Source organism: Sinohyriopsis cumingii, chromosome 11, assembly GCF_028554795.1.
Source record: "Sinohyriopsis cumingii isolate HCF-2022 chromosome 11, ASM2855479v2, whole genome shotgun sequence".
NCBI lineage: Eukaryota > Metazoa > Mollusca > Bivalvia > Unionida > Unionidae > Sinohyriopsis > Sinohyriopsis cumingii.
The window spans coordinates 29,326,911-29,345,054 of record NC_142971.1 but is presented as its reverse complement, the minus strand read 5'-3'; the positions used below and the strand labels follow the sequence as shown (position 1 = coordinate 29,345,054).

The window sequence follows — 18,144 nt, the reverse complement described above, 5'->3', positions numbered from 1 at the left end:
GGTGATAAAAAGCGGTGGGACTAGTGGCACATATACGAATCAATATTTGACACCAAAAGGGTAATACAAGAGCTGAACATAAATTAAAATTAAAGAGCGAATTAATGATATGTATTCAATGTAACTATTATGTTGATTGCATAGATTGAATTTTGTCCTTACACCAGTTAATTTAATTATCAATACATGTAAGCTCCCTCGGTACATTCAATGATTTGAAAATTATTAATAAACACAGACATGTTATTTTCATGTGGGGAGCATGGGCATCCACATATAGGGGGATGTACTTGCCCCCCCCCCCCACTTCCGCTTTTACCCCTAAACATGTGTTGGTCTACATCCGTAAAACAGCTTGGCTGACCGCTACATGTTTGCTCACACCCACTCTGAAAATATTTCTGGTGGGGAGGAATCAGGTTAAACTACCAATGAAGAAAAATGTTGAAATGTTTTAAATGTTAAAAATGTTAACGTCGCAGAACCGTGTAGCTTAGTTGACAAAGGGATGATAGGTATCATCACTTGGGAGTTTTTCGTGCCACAGAAAACAATGTAAATTCAAGCGGAAGAACATATACACAGATTGAAGACTTGATATAAAATCTTCACTTGCTCAGAAGGTTATATGTTCACCAATATTATGGGTAGTAGTACATGGGATATTGAATGAAATATTTTAGTCATATGTAAAGGGTTTTCAAATAAAATCATGTCTGCCCCAAGTTAAATAATTAACAATGCCGGTAAGGTTCACTCTTAACCAAAGATTGTTATGTTAAATGTTATTTATTGAGAATATATTTTGCAATAATTATTATCAGTAACACTATACCTTCCTCTCTCTCTCTTGCGTTCCATTAAATTGACCAAATTACTTTTGTCAAAGGACTGTTTGGTCCCTTTGCGCGCCTACGCAAGTTCCGTTTTTGCTTCTCATTATAAAGAAGTTTCATATGAAGAAGTTTGCACATCATATAAGGACTAAAGCACCACATATAAAGAAGTTTGCACATCATATAAGGACGGATGCACAGTATATAAAGAAGTTTGCACATCATATACGGACGAAAGCACCGCATACGAAGAAGTTTGCACATCATATAAGGACGAAAGCACCGCATATAAAGAAGTTTCCACATCATATAAGGACGGAGGCACAGCATATAAAGAAGTTTGCACATCATATAAGGACGGAGGCACAGCATATAAAGAAGTTTGCACATCATATACGGACGAAAGCACCGCATATGAAGAAGTTTGCACATCATATAAGGACGAAAGCACCGCATATAAAGAAGTTTCCACATCATATAAGGACGGAGGCACAACATATAAAGAAGTTTGCACATCATATAAGGACGGAGGCACAGCATATAAAGAAGTTTGCACATCATATACGGACGAAAGCACCGCATACGAAGAAGTTTGCACATCATATAAGGACAAAAGCACCGCATATAAAGAAGTTTCCACATCATATAAGGACGGAGGCACAGCATATAAAGAAGTTTGCACATCATATAAGGACGGAGGCACAGCATATAAAGAAGTCTGCACATCATATACGGACGAAAGCACCGCATATGAAGAAGTTTGCACATCATATAAAGACGAAAGCACCGCATATAAAGAAGTTTCCACATCATATAAGGACGGAGGCACAGCATATAAAGAAGTTTGCACATCATATAAGGACGAAAGCACCGCATATAAAGAAGTTTGCACATCATATAAGGACGGAGGCACAGCATATAAAGAAGTTTGCACATCATATACGGACGAAAGCACCGCATATAAAGAAGTTTGTACATCATATAAGTACACAAGCACATCATATAAAGAGATTTCCACGACATATAATAAGAATTATCATCTTAAGACATAGTTCAATATTCTAATTCAATACCTGATATATTTGATGATAAATCACATGCTAATCCAGGAACACTAAAATGACGGGTCGAATAGGGTTGTCATTTTGAATACAGACATTCATAAACCAGTCATAAATGCCACATAGCATCAATGTATTTTAGCTGAGTACCAATTAGGTAAGTCTACATAAGGAGCTATTACTGAAAGATACAGAAAGAGAGGGGGTAGAAAGGAGGGAGATGGAAGCTACACAGTTTTCAAATTTGCGCAAATTTAGCATTTTATATTGAGACGAAACCAAATTTTGCATTTGATATTGAGACAGACCCAAATTTAGCATTTCATAGTGGGACAGACCAAACCGAGCATTGGATAGTGAGACAGGCCTAAATTTGGCATTCATGAACATACGTTACGAAAAAGGAGTTTGACAACATGTATAATAATCAGCTGAATGTTTCCCCCGTTTGTGACTGTTCTGACTAAGACCCTATATTCTCCTTAACATACAATATTTCAAATTAAACGTATTTTTTTCTATGGTTTATCTATGGTTATTTTGATTCCAGAAAGAATATGATAAATAAGGAATTGTACAGATTACATGTTTTGAACCTTGACATTAAGCTCTTTTTTTGTAAGAACTATTTCGTCCGTACATTTTTTTCTGGTTTTTATTGTGGGTTTTTTCTTTCGATTATTTTGTTTTGATTAAGTAAGTTGTGTTCTTATTAAATAAAAAACAAATTATTATTAACACCGAGACTCAATAATACATGTATCTTTTAATTCAATGTCTAATAAGGAAAATGATTCCATAAAAATTAATTCCATTAGAAAATTATCTTTACATTTTTTATAACGGCGTGCATGGAAAAATCAGAATTTATCTAAGAAAATGATGTTATTGAAAAATGTATATTCTGAACAATTTGTTTTATAACAATATTCATTGCCAGACATTATGCACCAGTCTGCCCTATAATCTTTTAAGAAAATGTTATCTACTTTCACATTAACATCTTTAATGAACTAGAATTTTGCAACAAACATGTAAAACATGCCTCTACTTCATCAGAACACACCTTTAACGATTTCAAAGAGAATTCTAACACGTTAGAAATGATTTCTTAAGTTTTAGAAATTAAAAAATCAATTATATATAACATCAAGAAACTCTTGCAAGCCCCGCTCTTATTGGATAGCATTTTTTAACATCTATAACGCGTTAGTTTCTAACAAGTATAGGTTACTGCATTTGTATCGGAAAATATAAAGGAATTTTTCGGAATAATTCTGTACGACCTTGGAGAGTGCAGCATTATTCCGAGAAAACGAGTTCATATTTTCCCATACAAATGCAGTAACCTTTTTATTGTATACTCTTTTTCTTATTCTACCTAAGACACAATTATAAAAAATACTCTACAAGGAACAAAGTAATTGAATTTATGCTGTACTCCAAAATAAATACACAGCCGTAGAATCGTCAATATACAAGAACAATATTAATGCGTACATAGCACCTTCTAGCGACCTTTAAACTTCATCGTGCGCTCGATAGTAGTTTCAACAAGAATTGTCGTTCTGGTCTACTGAAAATTGAAATTTAGAGCCATATTCTGAATGATTGCACATTGCAACAACATTCCCATTGGGCCTGGAATGGATGGATTTCGTTTTTATTTTGATCCAACGCAATTCTTCTTTTCTAATTATGATAGACTGGATTATTGGGTTAATTCAGTGCAGATTTCAGTTGAAAATGTATTAAAAATTCCAGTACAGTTTCGGTATGTATCAGATTTTGCATGACATGTCATCCGAATTTGCAGAGCTAATAACGTACATTTTGAGGAAATTCAAGATGCATAAATGTAAGTATATTTATTACTATTCTTATTACCTGCTAATGAATACGTGTTTATGCCCTGTCATTTGCATCTCGCAATAGGAGGGACCCCAGCTATGACCTGTATTATACAGTGTGTTTCTTTTATCGCTAGCCTTACATTGTATCAGAAAAGTTACACGGGGAAAACTGCAAAGCAGCCGTTGTGTGACAGTTCATTAGACTGGTCGTCTCTGATCAATCTGCAATAGCCCTTGACCTCAATATGCTTTTCTATGCTATTTTTTTATATACTCTAGAGAGCACTGGTCATAGTCTGAACCATTCTATTTGCAAAAATATACGAATATTTCTCCTAAATAACTGTTTCAATGATCAGAACGGTTATTTCAATTACTGAGTTACTCACGTTTGCGAATATCACGTTCATTCGTGTGCTTGTCGAAAGTATCGTTTCTGACTCGGTGAACTTGTCCACATCGTGAATTCTATCATATTTTCAAATGGACGAAATGGCTTGTTTAGTTCATTCACAAACCAGTTTAATCAACCAAAACCTAAAGCCTCTACAGCATGAGTATACATTGTTTGTTTACTAAGTAGTTCCTAATACACTATACTATTTTAAGGCACACGTGTCGACACATGTATAAAAATCAAGGTGTTCAGTATCGTAAAATACTACACGATTCTGACAATGAAAAGTTAACAAAAACAACAAAAATTAGCATATAAAAAAATAAATATTACAACTAACGCGTCTAAACTTAATAACGTGATAGATATTAAACATTAGATATCGTTGTATTGAAGTTGTTTTAATGCATTTAATAGACTTCTCACGGGTAAGAATCTCCTAATGCGTTTGAAATGAGCTCTAATACATTAAAATTATGTTTTAATTCCCTTAAAGTAAAGAGCTGGAAAATCTAACGCCTCAGTTTATCGCCCTTTTTACATGGACGGCCTCTAATAGCACACCTACCTCCAACTTGTGTTCACACAGCTGTTTTCCAAGGATGAATATCTTGCATATCGTCTGAAATTAAATCAATGTTTTAGTTACATTACCCTGCTATAGTAATATCATTCGGCTATGCTCAATTCATTGACTGATGATATTATGATTATGATTATGACAAATGAAGGTCAACGGGATCATTTAATGAATAATATTGTTTTTACTACTGAAAATTAGTATAGTTTGTAAAAATTATCACTTTATTTTGCCTCCCTATAAGATGAAACATCAAAGCTTTTCATGACTGATTTTTACACGTTTCTTTTGAGATTTCGTCCTAACAAAAATGAAAATGAAGGAATTTGTTACTTATTCGACAGGCTAATAGAGTTACGACATATATTTGTTTTCTTGCTGGCAATAGTTTACCTCCCTCTCAGTTTAGCGTTTTCAAAGATGTTTTGTTTGGAGGTTAGCAAAAGGCTTTCCATTTCACTCTCCCACGTGATCCGATAAAAACATTCATTTATAATTCTGCCACTTACAAAGAAAACAAGGATGCTCAAAATAGAAATACTGGCTTTATGGAGACCATGTGCAATGTCTTCCTCAATAGTTGGAGCATAGGCGAGATCATGAACCTGAACGACATAAGAAGAAACATCTGTTGTATTTCCTGTAGAATTTGCCTCTCTCTTCTGCACACTTCCATGTGACTCGGCGGACCAAATGACGTCTGCTGTGAGAATTTCCGAATACAAAGTTTCGATGTTGACTGTTTGTACGTACTTAAGGGTTGTTGGATATTTCTGCTTAATGGAATTAAGAAAGTTTTCTGCACTCTTGACTGATTTCGATAATAAATCTAAAAGTAAATAAAAACAAATAACACTAAATCAGAAGATATGGATGTAGACTCTTACCATATATAGATATGTAATTTGTTATATAGCAAGTACAAGAGAGATTTTTAAAAAGTTCAGAAAATGAGTGCATTGTACAACAAAGCTCTTTATTAGTGAACAGTAGTAGATCATTGCACCCCTTCTAGGAACTCACCATTCACCAACACACACGTTCTCAGTCTGATTCTCCAATTATTACCTGTCATCTGTTTCACTTTTTGGTATGTTGTCCATAAACTGGACACTGCTTTAAATCGTCTGCCACACAGCGAATATGGAATTCAAATCAAAAGTCACTTGCAGCTAAAATCAGTGCTGTATGGAGGATGTGGCAACGTATAGATGTTGTGCTCCTTCAGGAAATCAGTCACGACGGTGGATTTATGCGCCGGTACGTTATCGTGGAATAGATGGATACCTCGGGTAAACTGTGCGCAGACAAGACAGGTCATCAGCGTTCCATAACTTTTGGCAACACTCTCGAGGCAAAAAAAAATTATCCAAAGGCACTAATAGACTCAGGCACGGGTACCTGAACGACCAGGTCTTTTGCATCGATAATAATGCTTTTAAAACTCGACGTTTAGACTGTTGTACGATATGGTCTCTCTCGTATCGGGTTGAAAAAGTAAATCCATGTAATTTGTTATGTTTCATCAGCGGTAACAATCTCATTCAAGTGTCTCTGCTCTCTGTTTCCATATTTGAGAATAGCTGTTTGACAATTTCAACCAGAGCTGTTGTCGACCAGCTATCATCTTAATTCGTAAACCAACTTCTATTTTTTTCCAGAAGGATGAACTCTTGACCCCCATCCGGGAATCTATTTTGTGTTTTAGTTAGTCTTATAACTGACGTTATGATAAGAATTCTATCAATCGTACCTTAACACTTGAGACGTCAAGTTGTTTTTGTTGTGTCCAGTTTGGGGATGAATTGTTATTTTCTTCAAATTATTGAATTTCAAGTGATTGTTTTCCCTGGAAATACTAAAGTGCTCTAAATTAATTATTGGACAAGGACATTTACCGAAATTTAAATAGAATTAAAAGAAAACTGGATATTTTCTCTGATTCAACATGAGAATGTTGACACATCAGTACAACGCTGATTATTGCATACGTCATCGCTTAAATCTTGGATTTTCATCGTGATTTGAAATGTGATTCACTTAGAACTTTTCATTGATATGACTTGTGTTTTTAATTCTTGGATTACAATTTGGATTTAATTTGCAACACCGTAAGTTCTTTTTTCTTATTTTTTTTTACTGTGTAGCCTTGGGAATAAATTAGTTGTTAAATTTTACAAAGTTTGTTGTTTTCACTCTTTTCTGTTACTTAATTTTTTAGCATAGACTCGAAACACAATCTTCACAAACCTTTCTGAGCTTCAGATAATTCTTCAGTATACTGAAAACAGATGATGAATGAATGCCCCTGATAACAGAGTATCTTCCACGGTGTATCAAGCATCGTCATTAATTGCTTCCTTCACAATACCTACATCGGTCTTCCAAAACGTGAGTCATCTTCCATGAATTCGCGGTCATCTTTAAGCTGATGAAACCACCTCAGAATTGTATGATATGACATAAAACTACATGTGTAAACTTTAACTAATTCGAGCTTGATATCAAACAGAGACTACCCTGAGAGTAAAGATTTTAACAGAAGTGTCCTCCTTCTCTGGCATTTTTATGTCACTGCTATTTATCTAAGGTTCGTTACTCACATATATATGCAGTTGTTCGGCGTGCTGCAAGTGCAACTGCATATTTTAGAGAACGTTATTTTGTCTATCAATCAGCATTAAATTTATTAAACGGTTCAAAGAAACAGTTATAATAAAATATTCAGAGCTTACAAATACCCCTCGTAAATCCGAGATTCCAGTATGTATGTATGGATGGATGGATGGATGGATGGATGGATGGATGTGTATCTATCTATTTATCTATGTATATGAGATCATAATAGTCTTCCAATTCCACATCCCACTTAATGAAAATGACAAATCAAAATAAGTCGCATGAATAAAAACACTGATTTAACATTTGAGAAATACATATGTTCTTTCCTTCCTAAAATGTTCATACGAGAACAGGTAATTTGAAATAGGTCATTTATCATTTAAGAAGTCTCTCTCTCTCTCTCTCTCTCTCTCTCTCTCTCTCCCCACGCATGAACATTGAAATTAAGATTGATAACCTAATAAGATGAGTCTCACACAGAAAAACAAGAAAATGCATACAACAGTAATCTCTCGGTAATAAAGTGACAAGAAAAATATAATAGCGGAACATGTCGCTGGTGTATGGACTGATTACTTGTTACGTATTTAATATCCAGCATCAGCTCTCCCAAAACCAGCGTGCAGTCGATTATGTTCAACAAGACCACTGACAGCAGGACAAACTTTGCATGCAGAAATTTCTCCCCCATGCGCCGAAGTCTGTATAAAAAAGAAAAAAGAACAAGATTTTAAAATCTCACAAGCCTGGTCTCGTTAAATTTGCAAGGCATTTTCTTTTTCATAAAGGATTATAACTGTAATGTCACATTAAACTGTCAATGCTAAGGGAAGAATTATTATTGTATAAAAGCCTATTGCATGATTATTCTGTGCAAATATATTTATCTAATATGCAGGAGTTCGCTTATAAATGGATTATAATAATCGTTTTCTTAAAGTTTACTATTCTTATAATAGGGCCCTATTTTTTTAAATTATATTTGATAAAGAGCAAACGTTTGGGGGTGGGAGAGTAATGTCCAAGTTTTTTTCAAATTTATACCGGGTACATAGCAAAATACATGCAAAACTCATAAGTCAGTAAAACATTCCAAACATCTATAGAGAACTAACTTATTTCCTTATCAGTGGGCGGAGAGATAATTTACCTTCCAATTTTACTATTGGGCGGTCCTTGTCTTTCTCTCTCTAACTCCCTTTCGAGTTTTTCCTCAGTCCTATCTAGAATAATCTGGGACTTTGCAAACTTCACTGTCTCTCCAGCCAGGGCCTAATATGAAAATAAATCAAACGAAATAATACCGACCAATTCTATCATATCATTGGGAACGAACCGGAACACCTGTTAAAGGCTAAGTCATAAATACCTCGTGTGCGTTACTCATTTGTCTTGTACAGGACACTTCCTTTGTAGCTCAAATACCTTATTAAATCATGCAATATGTCATCCAAATACTTTATTAAATCATGCATTGTGTCATTCAAATACTTTATTAAATCATGCACGATATCATTCAAATACTTTATTAAATCATGCACGATGTCATTCCAATATTTATTAAATCATGCATTATGTCATTCAAATAATGTAATAATCATGCATTGTGTCATCCAAATATTTGGTTAAATCATGTTCGATATCATTCAAATACTTTATTAAATTACAAATTATGTCATTCAAAAACTTTATTAAATCATGCATTATGTCATTCAAATACTTTATTAAATTATGCATTGTGTCATTCAAATACTTTATTAAATTATGCATTGTGTCATTCAAATGCTTTATTAAATTATGCATTGTGTCATTCAAATGCTTTATTAAATTATGCATTGTGTCATTCAAATACTTTATTAAATTATGCATTGTGTCATTCAAATGCTTTATTAAATTATGCATTGTGTCATTCAAATGCTTTATTAAATTATGCATTGTCATTCAAAAATACCTTATTAAATCATGCATTATGTCATTCAAATACTTTATTAAATCATGCATTATGTCATTCAAATGCTTTATTAAATCATTCACGATGTCATTCAAATACTTTATTAAATCATGCACGATATCATTCAAATACTTTATTAAATCATGCATTATGTCATTCAAATACCTTATTAAATCATTCACGATACCATTCAAATACTTTATTAAATCATGCATTATGTCATTCAAATACCTTATTAAATCATTCACGATGTCATTCAAATACTTTATTAAATCATGCATTATGTCATTCAAATACTTTATTAAATCATGCACGATGTCATTCAAATACTTTATTAAATCATGCATTATGTCATTCAAATACCTTATTAAATCATGCACGATACCATTCAAATACTTTATTAAATCATGCATTGTGTTATTCAAATACTTTATTAAATTACAAATTATGTCATTCAAATACTTTATTAAATCATGCACGATGTCATTCAAAAACTTTATTAAATCATGCATTGTGTTATTCAAATACTTTATTAAATTACAAATTATGTCATTCAAATACTTTATTAAATCATGCATTATGTCATTCAAAAACTTTATTAAATCATGCATTGTGTTATTCAAATACTTTATTAAATTACAAATTATGTCATTCAAATACTTTATTAAATCATGCACGATGTCATTCAAAAACTTTATTAAATCATGCATTATGTCATTCAAATACCTTATTAAATCATGCACGATGTCATTCAAATACTTTATTAAATCATGCATTGTGTTATTCAAATACTTTATTAAATTACAAATTATGTCATTCAAATACTTTATTAAATCATGCACGATGTCATTCAAAAACTTTATTAAATCATGCATTGTGTTATTCAAATACTTTATTAAATTACAAATTATGTCATTCAAATACCTTATTAAATCATTCACGATGTCATTCAAAAACTTTATTAAATCATGCATTATGTCATTCAAATACCTTATTAAATCATGCACGATACCATTCAAATACTTTATTAAATCATGCATTGTGTTATTCAAATACTTTATTAAATTACAAATTATGTCATTCAAATACTTTATTAAATCATGCACGATGTCATTCAAATACTTTATTAAATCATGCACGATGTCATTCAAAAACTTTATTAAATCATGCATTATGTCATTCAAATACCTTATTAAATCATGCACGATACCATTCAAATACTTTATTAAATCATGCATTGTGTTATTCAAATACTTTATTAAATTACAAATTATGTCATTCAAATACTTTATTAAATCATGCACGATGTCATTCAAAAACTTTATTAAATCATGCATTGTGTTATTCAAATACTTTATTAAATTACAAATTATGTCATTCAAATACTTTATTAAATCATGCACGATGTCATTCAAATACTTTATTAAATCATGCACGATGTCATTTAAAAACTTTATTAAATCATGCATTGTGTTATTCAAATACTTTATTAAATTACAAATTATGTCATTCAAATACCTTATTGAATCATGCACGATGTCATTCAAATACTTTATTAAATTATGCATTGTCATATTCAAATGCTTTATTAAATCATGCATTGTCATTCAGAAATACCTTATTAAGTAAATCATTCACGATGTCATTCAAATACTTTATTAAATCATGCATTGTAATTCAGATACCTTATTAATCATGCATTGTGTCCTCCAAATACTTTATTAATCATGCATTGTGTCATTCAAATACTTTATTAATCATGCATTGTGTCCTCCAAATACTTTATTAATCATCCATTGTGTCATTCAAATAGTTTATTAAATCATGCATTGTGTCTTCCAAATACTTTATTAAATCATGCACGATGTCATTCCAATACTTTATTAAATCATGCACGATATCAGTCAAATACTTTATTAAATCATGCAATATGTCATCCAAATACTTTATTAAATCATGCACGATGTCATTCCAATACTTTATTAAATCATGCACGAAGTCATTCAAATACCTTATTAAATCATGCACGATATTATTCAAATACTTTAATAATCATGCATTATGTCATTCAAATACTTTAATAATCATGCATTGTGTCATTCAGATACTCTACTAGATCGAGCATTATGTCATTCTTAGACTTTATTAAATCATGCATTGTGTCATCCAGATACTTTATTAAATCATGCACCATGTCATTCAAATACTTTATTAAATCATGCATTGTGTCATTCAGAATACTTTAATAATCATGCATTATGTCATTCAAATACTTTAATAATCATGCATTGTGTCATTCAGATACTCTACTAGATCGAGCATTATGTCATTCTTATACTTTATTAAATCATGCATTGTGTCATCCAAATACTTTATTAAATCATGCACCATGTCATTCAAATACTTTATTAAATCATACATTGTCATTCAATTACTTTATTAAATCATGCACCATGTCATTCAAATACTTTATTAAATCATGCATTGTCATTCAAATACCTTATTAAATCATACACAAAGTCATTAAATACTTTATCAAATCATTATTTATCAAAGATTAATGCATTATGACATTGTGTTGAAACGAAAATCTTTATAAGTGTTTCTTGCTTATTTTTTTCTTCAAAATATTAAATGGCAAAAATTAAGAGTTTGCATGAACAGTAAATATTCATCTGCATTTTTCTCGTTGCTGTAATAAACTATATGTGCCCACCTCGGTAATGACACAGCATGGAACATGTGTCATTTATTTGTTAGTATGAATCAGAGCTTATTCCCTGTACTTCACAATTAGTATGCAAGGCAAACTATACCATTCTTGTTGGGGGGAGGGGTATACAAAATTTTACAATTCAGGTATAAAGTAATTTGTTTATTTCTCCTTTTCAGATTACGTAGCAATGTTCAGTAGAAACATCTGCATATATAACGCTTAATTTTTCATTTCTTACATCTCTTCCTTAATTACACAAAAAATTTATCTAACCCTTTTCTCTGTCAACTTATTTTATACCCTGTTGAAATTATTCCTTTGCTTCCTATCCACTTTACACAGTGTTTTAAATTATCCCTTTTGTGACATATACAATAAACTGACCAAATTTCCCTTTTCCTCTGCGCATTCAATGACATTCAGTTCAGTCTGATACTGATCTGATGGATAACTCGCGATTGTTATACTCACAAGAGACGTGCTCTCACTTCTAAGTGAACTCCACTTAAAGCCCCAATTACGCTGTTTAATATGAATTTCACCATTCTTTCAAATCTAACTAAAGTTTGGAAGGAAGGAAATGATTTTGTTTAAAAAAAAGCTTACTGACATTAACATTCTCTGAAATAATCAAGATCTTAGGTTTAAACAACGTTCAAATATTCAGTTTAAAATTAAGAGGTGCGGCCCCTTTATTCAGTCAAGGAAGTAGCTCATAATTCCGTTCTTTTGCGGGAATGCTCGAAAAGTAATGATGTGATACACTGACAAAATCCATTAGTGTCTCTTCTAATCAGAATAACATTCCCACGTGGTGCACAAATTTATTCGAGAGGGAAAGAGAGGCAAAGCCCACTTGTTTAAGCGAATCAGATAAGAAAAAAGGTGCATTAGATAAAAATAAGACTCGAATGAATATTGGTGAAGCGCTGGAATACTTTGAATGGCGAAATCGGGCTGAAGACAATCCGACAGTGTGGTGGTGGCTTCTTAAGTCTACAAAGGTGATGTCTTCAAATATGGTGTTCCAGCTTTCGACTGAAATCGGTTGACCCACGAATGTCGCCAATCAATATTAAACCAATACGTACACGTAAAAAATTACCAGGTTTCTCAGTCGGAAGGAGAAATTACATGGCTCATAATGTGATGAAACGTCCATATTATCTGGCTTTAATGGAACCCAATGATGTTTGGACCAATATCTTTCAAGATTCAGTATTATTCAGATGATTTGTCATATACGACTTTTTGCAGATAAATGAGTCGTCGGGGTTTTATTCTTGTGAGTAACAGACTAAAATACGACTGTCGCTAGAAATTAACAATCAAATATCCTTAATTCAGATTAAATCATTTGAATAAAACATCTTAAAAAATACAAACAGTATTATCGTCATTTCTACCGGGAATACAAATTGAACAACCTGAATTAACAATTTCAGTTAAACGACATTTTTGTTACAGTTTCTAGGATACGCATATCGCATAGAATGAGTTAGGAAGGTATAGCGGTGTACCATTGAGTAAGGTGTAGCGTTCAATGCGGTCGAATGATAGGAGAGAGCGACGCACCGTTGTCGAAACAAGGACAAAAGCATTGTTATCCAAGATTAATGATCATGACATGAAACAAATATAAATGTAGTGGATGATCGAAAGTGTAATAATGCGGTCCAATAACTTGAAAAGGTTAGATTCTTGTATTTGTGCATATATCAATGACATTATCATCGGATCTGGCATGCTGATTCATGTTCATATGCTATCCTATGGATAACGACTGAGAAGTTTAATTCAGTCATGGACATCTTCTGACGTATTACACTACCATCGGATCTGCGTGTTTCGCCTACCGTAGTGCATCCTGGGGCAAGGTGTTGACTACACATTCCTCTGCACTAAATAACCTACTTGTGGTGATCTGCTGTAATACACCAAACCAATCGATAGACAAAATCACATGTGTTTTATTCCAAGTGGGCACAAATAATTAGTTTGATAAGGCGTAGGAATGTCGAGGCCGTGAAGCCGAGCCATATCAAACGAGTTCGTTCCCCCAACACTGGTGTGGTTTTGTATGTATTACATATCCCATTTTATTCACATTCTTTTATGGGTTTTTTTCTTCAGTGTATACCTTTGAAAGAATGAATTGGGCATTTTGCCTCTTATGAAAGCTGTACAATCCCATGACGTAACCGGGGCTATGCCTAGATATATAATGTGGAGCTGCGTCATCGATCTGCATGCATTGCAGATGTAGGTTTACTCTTTAGCTTTCAATTTTTAATAATGTTGTGTGGGATATATGAATTAATTTAAACTGACGTGACAAGCAAGTGGATTCTTTCCTTACTTCTCAGATGGAACGTAGGTTTTGGACCAGTAAGTGGCCCTCTTTCTTACATTCTACTACAAAGCAAATTTCAGAGCAAATTTCACAGACAATCATTAAATACGTACATTCATTTTTTAAAAGAAAAGTTCACCAATTTAAAGTACATTCAAACTCTCCATTTTTATGTTTTCATTTAATGCAAGAAATTACTGATGCATTGAACCCAAAGTGATAATTTAAGCATACCTCTTTTTAAGAAATAGAAGATTCGATCTATTTATAACATGCTGATTAGATTTTTAATCATTTAGATATATTTACGAGGAAAGTTCTAAAGAAAATTGCAATATTATTCTATCTTCTTTTCTTTATTTTCAAGTCTAACTGAGCAGTCGCAAGAATTTAAAATGTACATATACAATTCTCTCCATGTGTCCCACGGAAGATATTCTTCTAAATTTGCTTTACAATCCAAACAGTTGCTGCTCTTTGATACGTCTACCTTTATGTTGCAAATGTTTGTCAGTTTTATCCTCATATTTACTTAACAAATTCGATTCCTCTGTAATTTTAATAAAAATATTTAAGTTTCTCCATTTAAATTTCCTCCTTAAAAAAAATTATGATTCTGCAGACTGAAAGCTCTGAAGTGGGCATGGACTTTTACCTAAGGTTGGTATTTTAGATGATTTACATTGTGGAACTTTATTATTAAGCGGGGGGAGGGGGGTTAAAGTAAAGTTTTCTCCAAACGTGGGGTATTTTTAACCAGTCCTTGAATCTTGACATGACTTCTTGAGTCTATCTTACTTTGTGTGGATTGTTACAAATTTCAATACCATATTTAAAAAGTCAAACATCCTGGTCCAAAATTTTGTTGCCACTTCTAATTCTAATTTCTTGGTAGATACCGTGAAATGCAGGCCAGCTTTCGAAAACCAACGGCGAAAATTTTTCTTCGATCTTCTGCTTTAAGAGAATAACAGTTGTTTGGCTTTGTTCATCCACTATAGTAGCAAATGTAACTAATTTAGCGTATTATAGGCCAAACATTCCGTTAAAAAGATATAATATTATTTCTGAGCTGAATTTTCATATACACAGTATGTCATTAACTAACATGGATTCATGTTGTGACAAAACATTGATTACCAGTGCTATCCTAAATCCTAAATACAAAATAAAACAAAACTAAAAACTACCAAACAGTGTAATGCAGATACTGATCGTAAACTCAACACACTATTAATTGTATGTGTCCAATATATAGAATTTGCGATCAATATAAATACCTGAAAGATATAAGATAACTTTTTTATCTTTTGAAGTTTGGTATTACACTCCAAAAGTACCACGTATTGTTATTTATTAGAGGACAAAATTGACCAAGAAAACGGTACTAATAAAATGGGGATGAGCAGACAAAATAACATACTGTTAAAATATGCATGGAAGGTGTCAAACAGATAATGTCAAAGTATTTTGACCACTTTTATGATGGCAACAAACGATGCTACTCTAAGGTTGCAGATTTCTGACAACGACTTGTCACTTATCCACTAAAATAAGTCGAAATATTCATTCAAATGTGTTGATATAATTATAAATAAGTCGTCATAAGAGGAGAAATAAGTCAGCACTTCTAACATTTTTGTCGATATATCCATTTGCATAGGTCGACGTAATAAGAGGATAATTTGACCAATGTCCGTCTTAATGCACACTTGTGCCATCTGTGGTGGAAAATTTCTACTACTTGAGCACCTAAATAAGTCGTCTTACTCAAAAATGTCTAAATTGCAACAAATAAATCGTCTTACTCAAAAATGTCTAAATTACAACAAATAAGTCGTCTTACTCAAAATTGTCTAAATTACAACAAATAAGTCGTCTTACTCAAAATTGTCTAAATTACAACAAATAAGTCGTCTTACTCAAAAATGTCTAAATTACAACAAATAAGTCGTCTTACTCAAAATTGTCTAAATTACAACAAATAAGTCGTCTTACTCAAAAATGTCTAAATTGCAACAAATAAGTCGTCTTACTCAAAATTGTCTAAATTACAACAAATAAGTCGTCTTACTCAAAGATGTCTAAATTACAACAAATAAGTCGTCTTACTCAAAATTGTCTAAATTACAACAAACAAGTCGTCTTACTCAAAATTGTCTAAATTACAACAAACAAGTCGTCTTACTCAAAATTGTCTAAATTACAACAAATAAGTCGTCTTACTCAAAATTGTCTAAATTACAACAAATAAGTCGTCTTACTCAAAATTGTCTAAATTACAACAAATAAGTCGTCTTACTCAAAATTGTCTAAATTACAACAAATAAGTCGTCTTACTCAAAATTGTCTAAATTACAACAAATAAGTCGTCTTACTCAAAAATGTCTAAATTACAACAAATAAGTCGTCTTACTCAAAATTGTCTAAATTACAACAAATAAGTCGTCTTACTCAAAATTGTCTAAATTACAACAAATAAGTCGTCTTACTCAAAAATGTCTAAATTACAACAAATAAGTCGTCTTACTCAGATTTGTCTACAACAAATAAGTCGTCTTACTCAAAAATGTCTAAATTACAACAAATAAGTCGTCTTACTCAAAATTGTCTAAATTAAAACAAATAAGTCGTCTTACTCAAAATTGTCTAAATTACAACAAATAAGTCGTCTTACTCAAAAATGTCTAAATTACAACAAATAAGTCGTCTTACTCAAAATTGTCTAAATTACAACAAATAAGTCGTCTTACTCAAAAATGTCTAAATTGCAACAAATAAGTCGTCTTACTCAAAATTGTCTAAATTACAACAAATAAGTCGTCTTACTCAAAGATGTCTAAATTACAACAAATAAGTCGTCTTACTCAAAATTGTCTAAATTACAACAAACAAGTCGTCTTACTCAAAATTGTCTAAATTATAACAAATAAGTCGTCTTACTCAAAATGTCTAAATTACAACAAATAAGTCGTCTTACTCAAAATTGTCTAAATTACAACAAATAAGTCGTCTTACTCAAAATTGTCTAAATTACAACAAATAAGTCGTCTTACTCAAAATTGTCTAAATTACAACAAATAAGTCGTCTTACTCAAAAATGTCTAAATTACAACAAATAAGTCGTCTTACTCAAAATTGTCTAAATTACAACAAATAAGTCGTCTTACTCAAAATTGTCTAATTTACAACAAATAAGTCGTCTTACTCAAAAATGTCTAAATTACAACAAATAAGTCGTCTTACTCAGATTTGTCTACAACAAATAAGTCGTCTTACTCAAAAATGTCTAAATTACAACAAATAAGTCGTCTTACTCAAAATTGTCTAAATTACAACAAATAAGTCGTCTTACTCAAAAATGTCTAAATTACAACAAATAAGTCGTCTTACTCAAAATTGTCTAAATTACAACAAATAAGTCGTCTTACTCAAAAATGTCTAAATTACAACAAAATTAGTCGTCTTACTCAAAATTGTCTAAATTGCAACAAATACGTCGTCTTACTCAAAATTGTCTAAATTACAACAAATAAGTCGTCTTACTCAAAAATGTCTAAATTACAACAAATAAGTCGTCTTACTCAGATTTGTCTACAACAAATAAGTCGTCTTACTCAAAAATGTCTAAATTACAACAAATAAGTCGTCTTACTCAGATTTGTCTACAACAAATAAGTCGTCTTACTCAAAAATGTCTAAATTGCAACAAATAAGTCGTCTTACTCAGATTTGTCTAAATTGCAACAAATAAATCGTCTTACTCAATTTTGTA

General features: G+C 31.9%; 1 protein-coding gene across 1 annotated transcript in view; it reads right to left on the bottom strand.

The window, feature by feature from the left end:
- LOC149787832 (uncharacterized) overlaps positions 1 to 18,144 on the bottom strand; it is a 69,643-nt gene that overhangs the window by 16,489 nt on the left and 35,010 nt on the right. Inside the window, exons 3-6 of the mRNA XM_089974053.1 lie at positions 8,500 to 8,621; positions 7,926 to 8,050; positions 5,237 to 5,556; positions 4,716 to 4,769 (exon numbers count right to left, since the gene is read on the bottom strand). Coding sequence (XP_089830179.1) covers positions 4,716 to 4,769; positions 5,237 to 5,556; positions 7,926 to 8,050; positions 8,500 to 8,621 — 621 coding nt within the window. The remainder of the gene's footprint in view (positions 1 to 4,715; positions 4,770 to 5,236; positions 5,557 to 7,925; positions 8,051 to 8,499; positions 8,622 to 18,144) is intronic.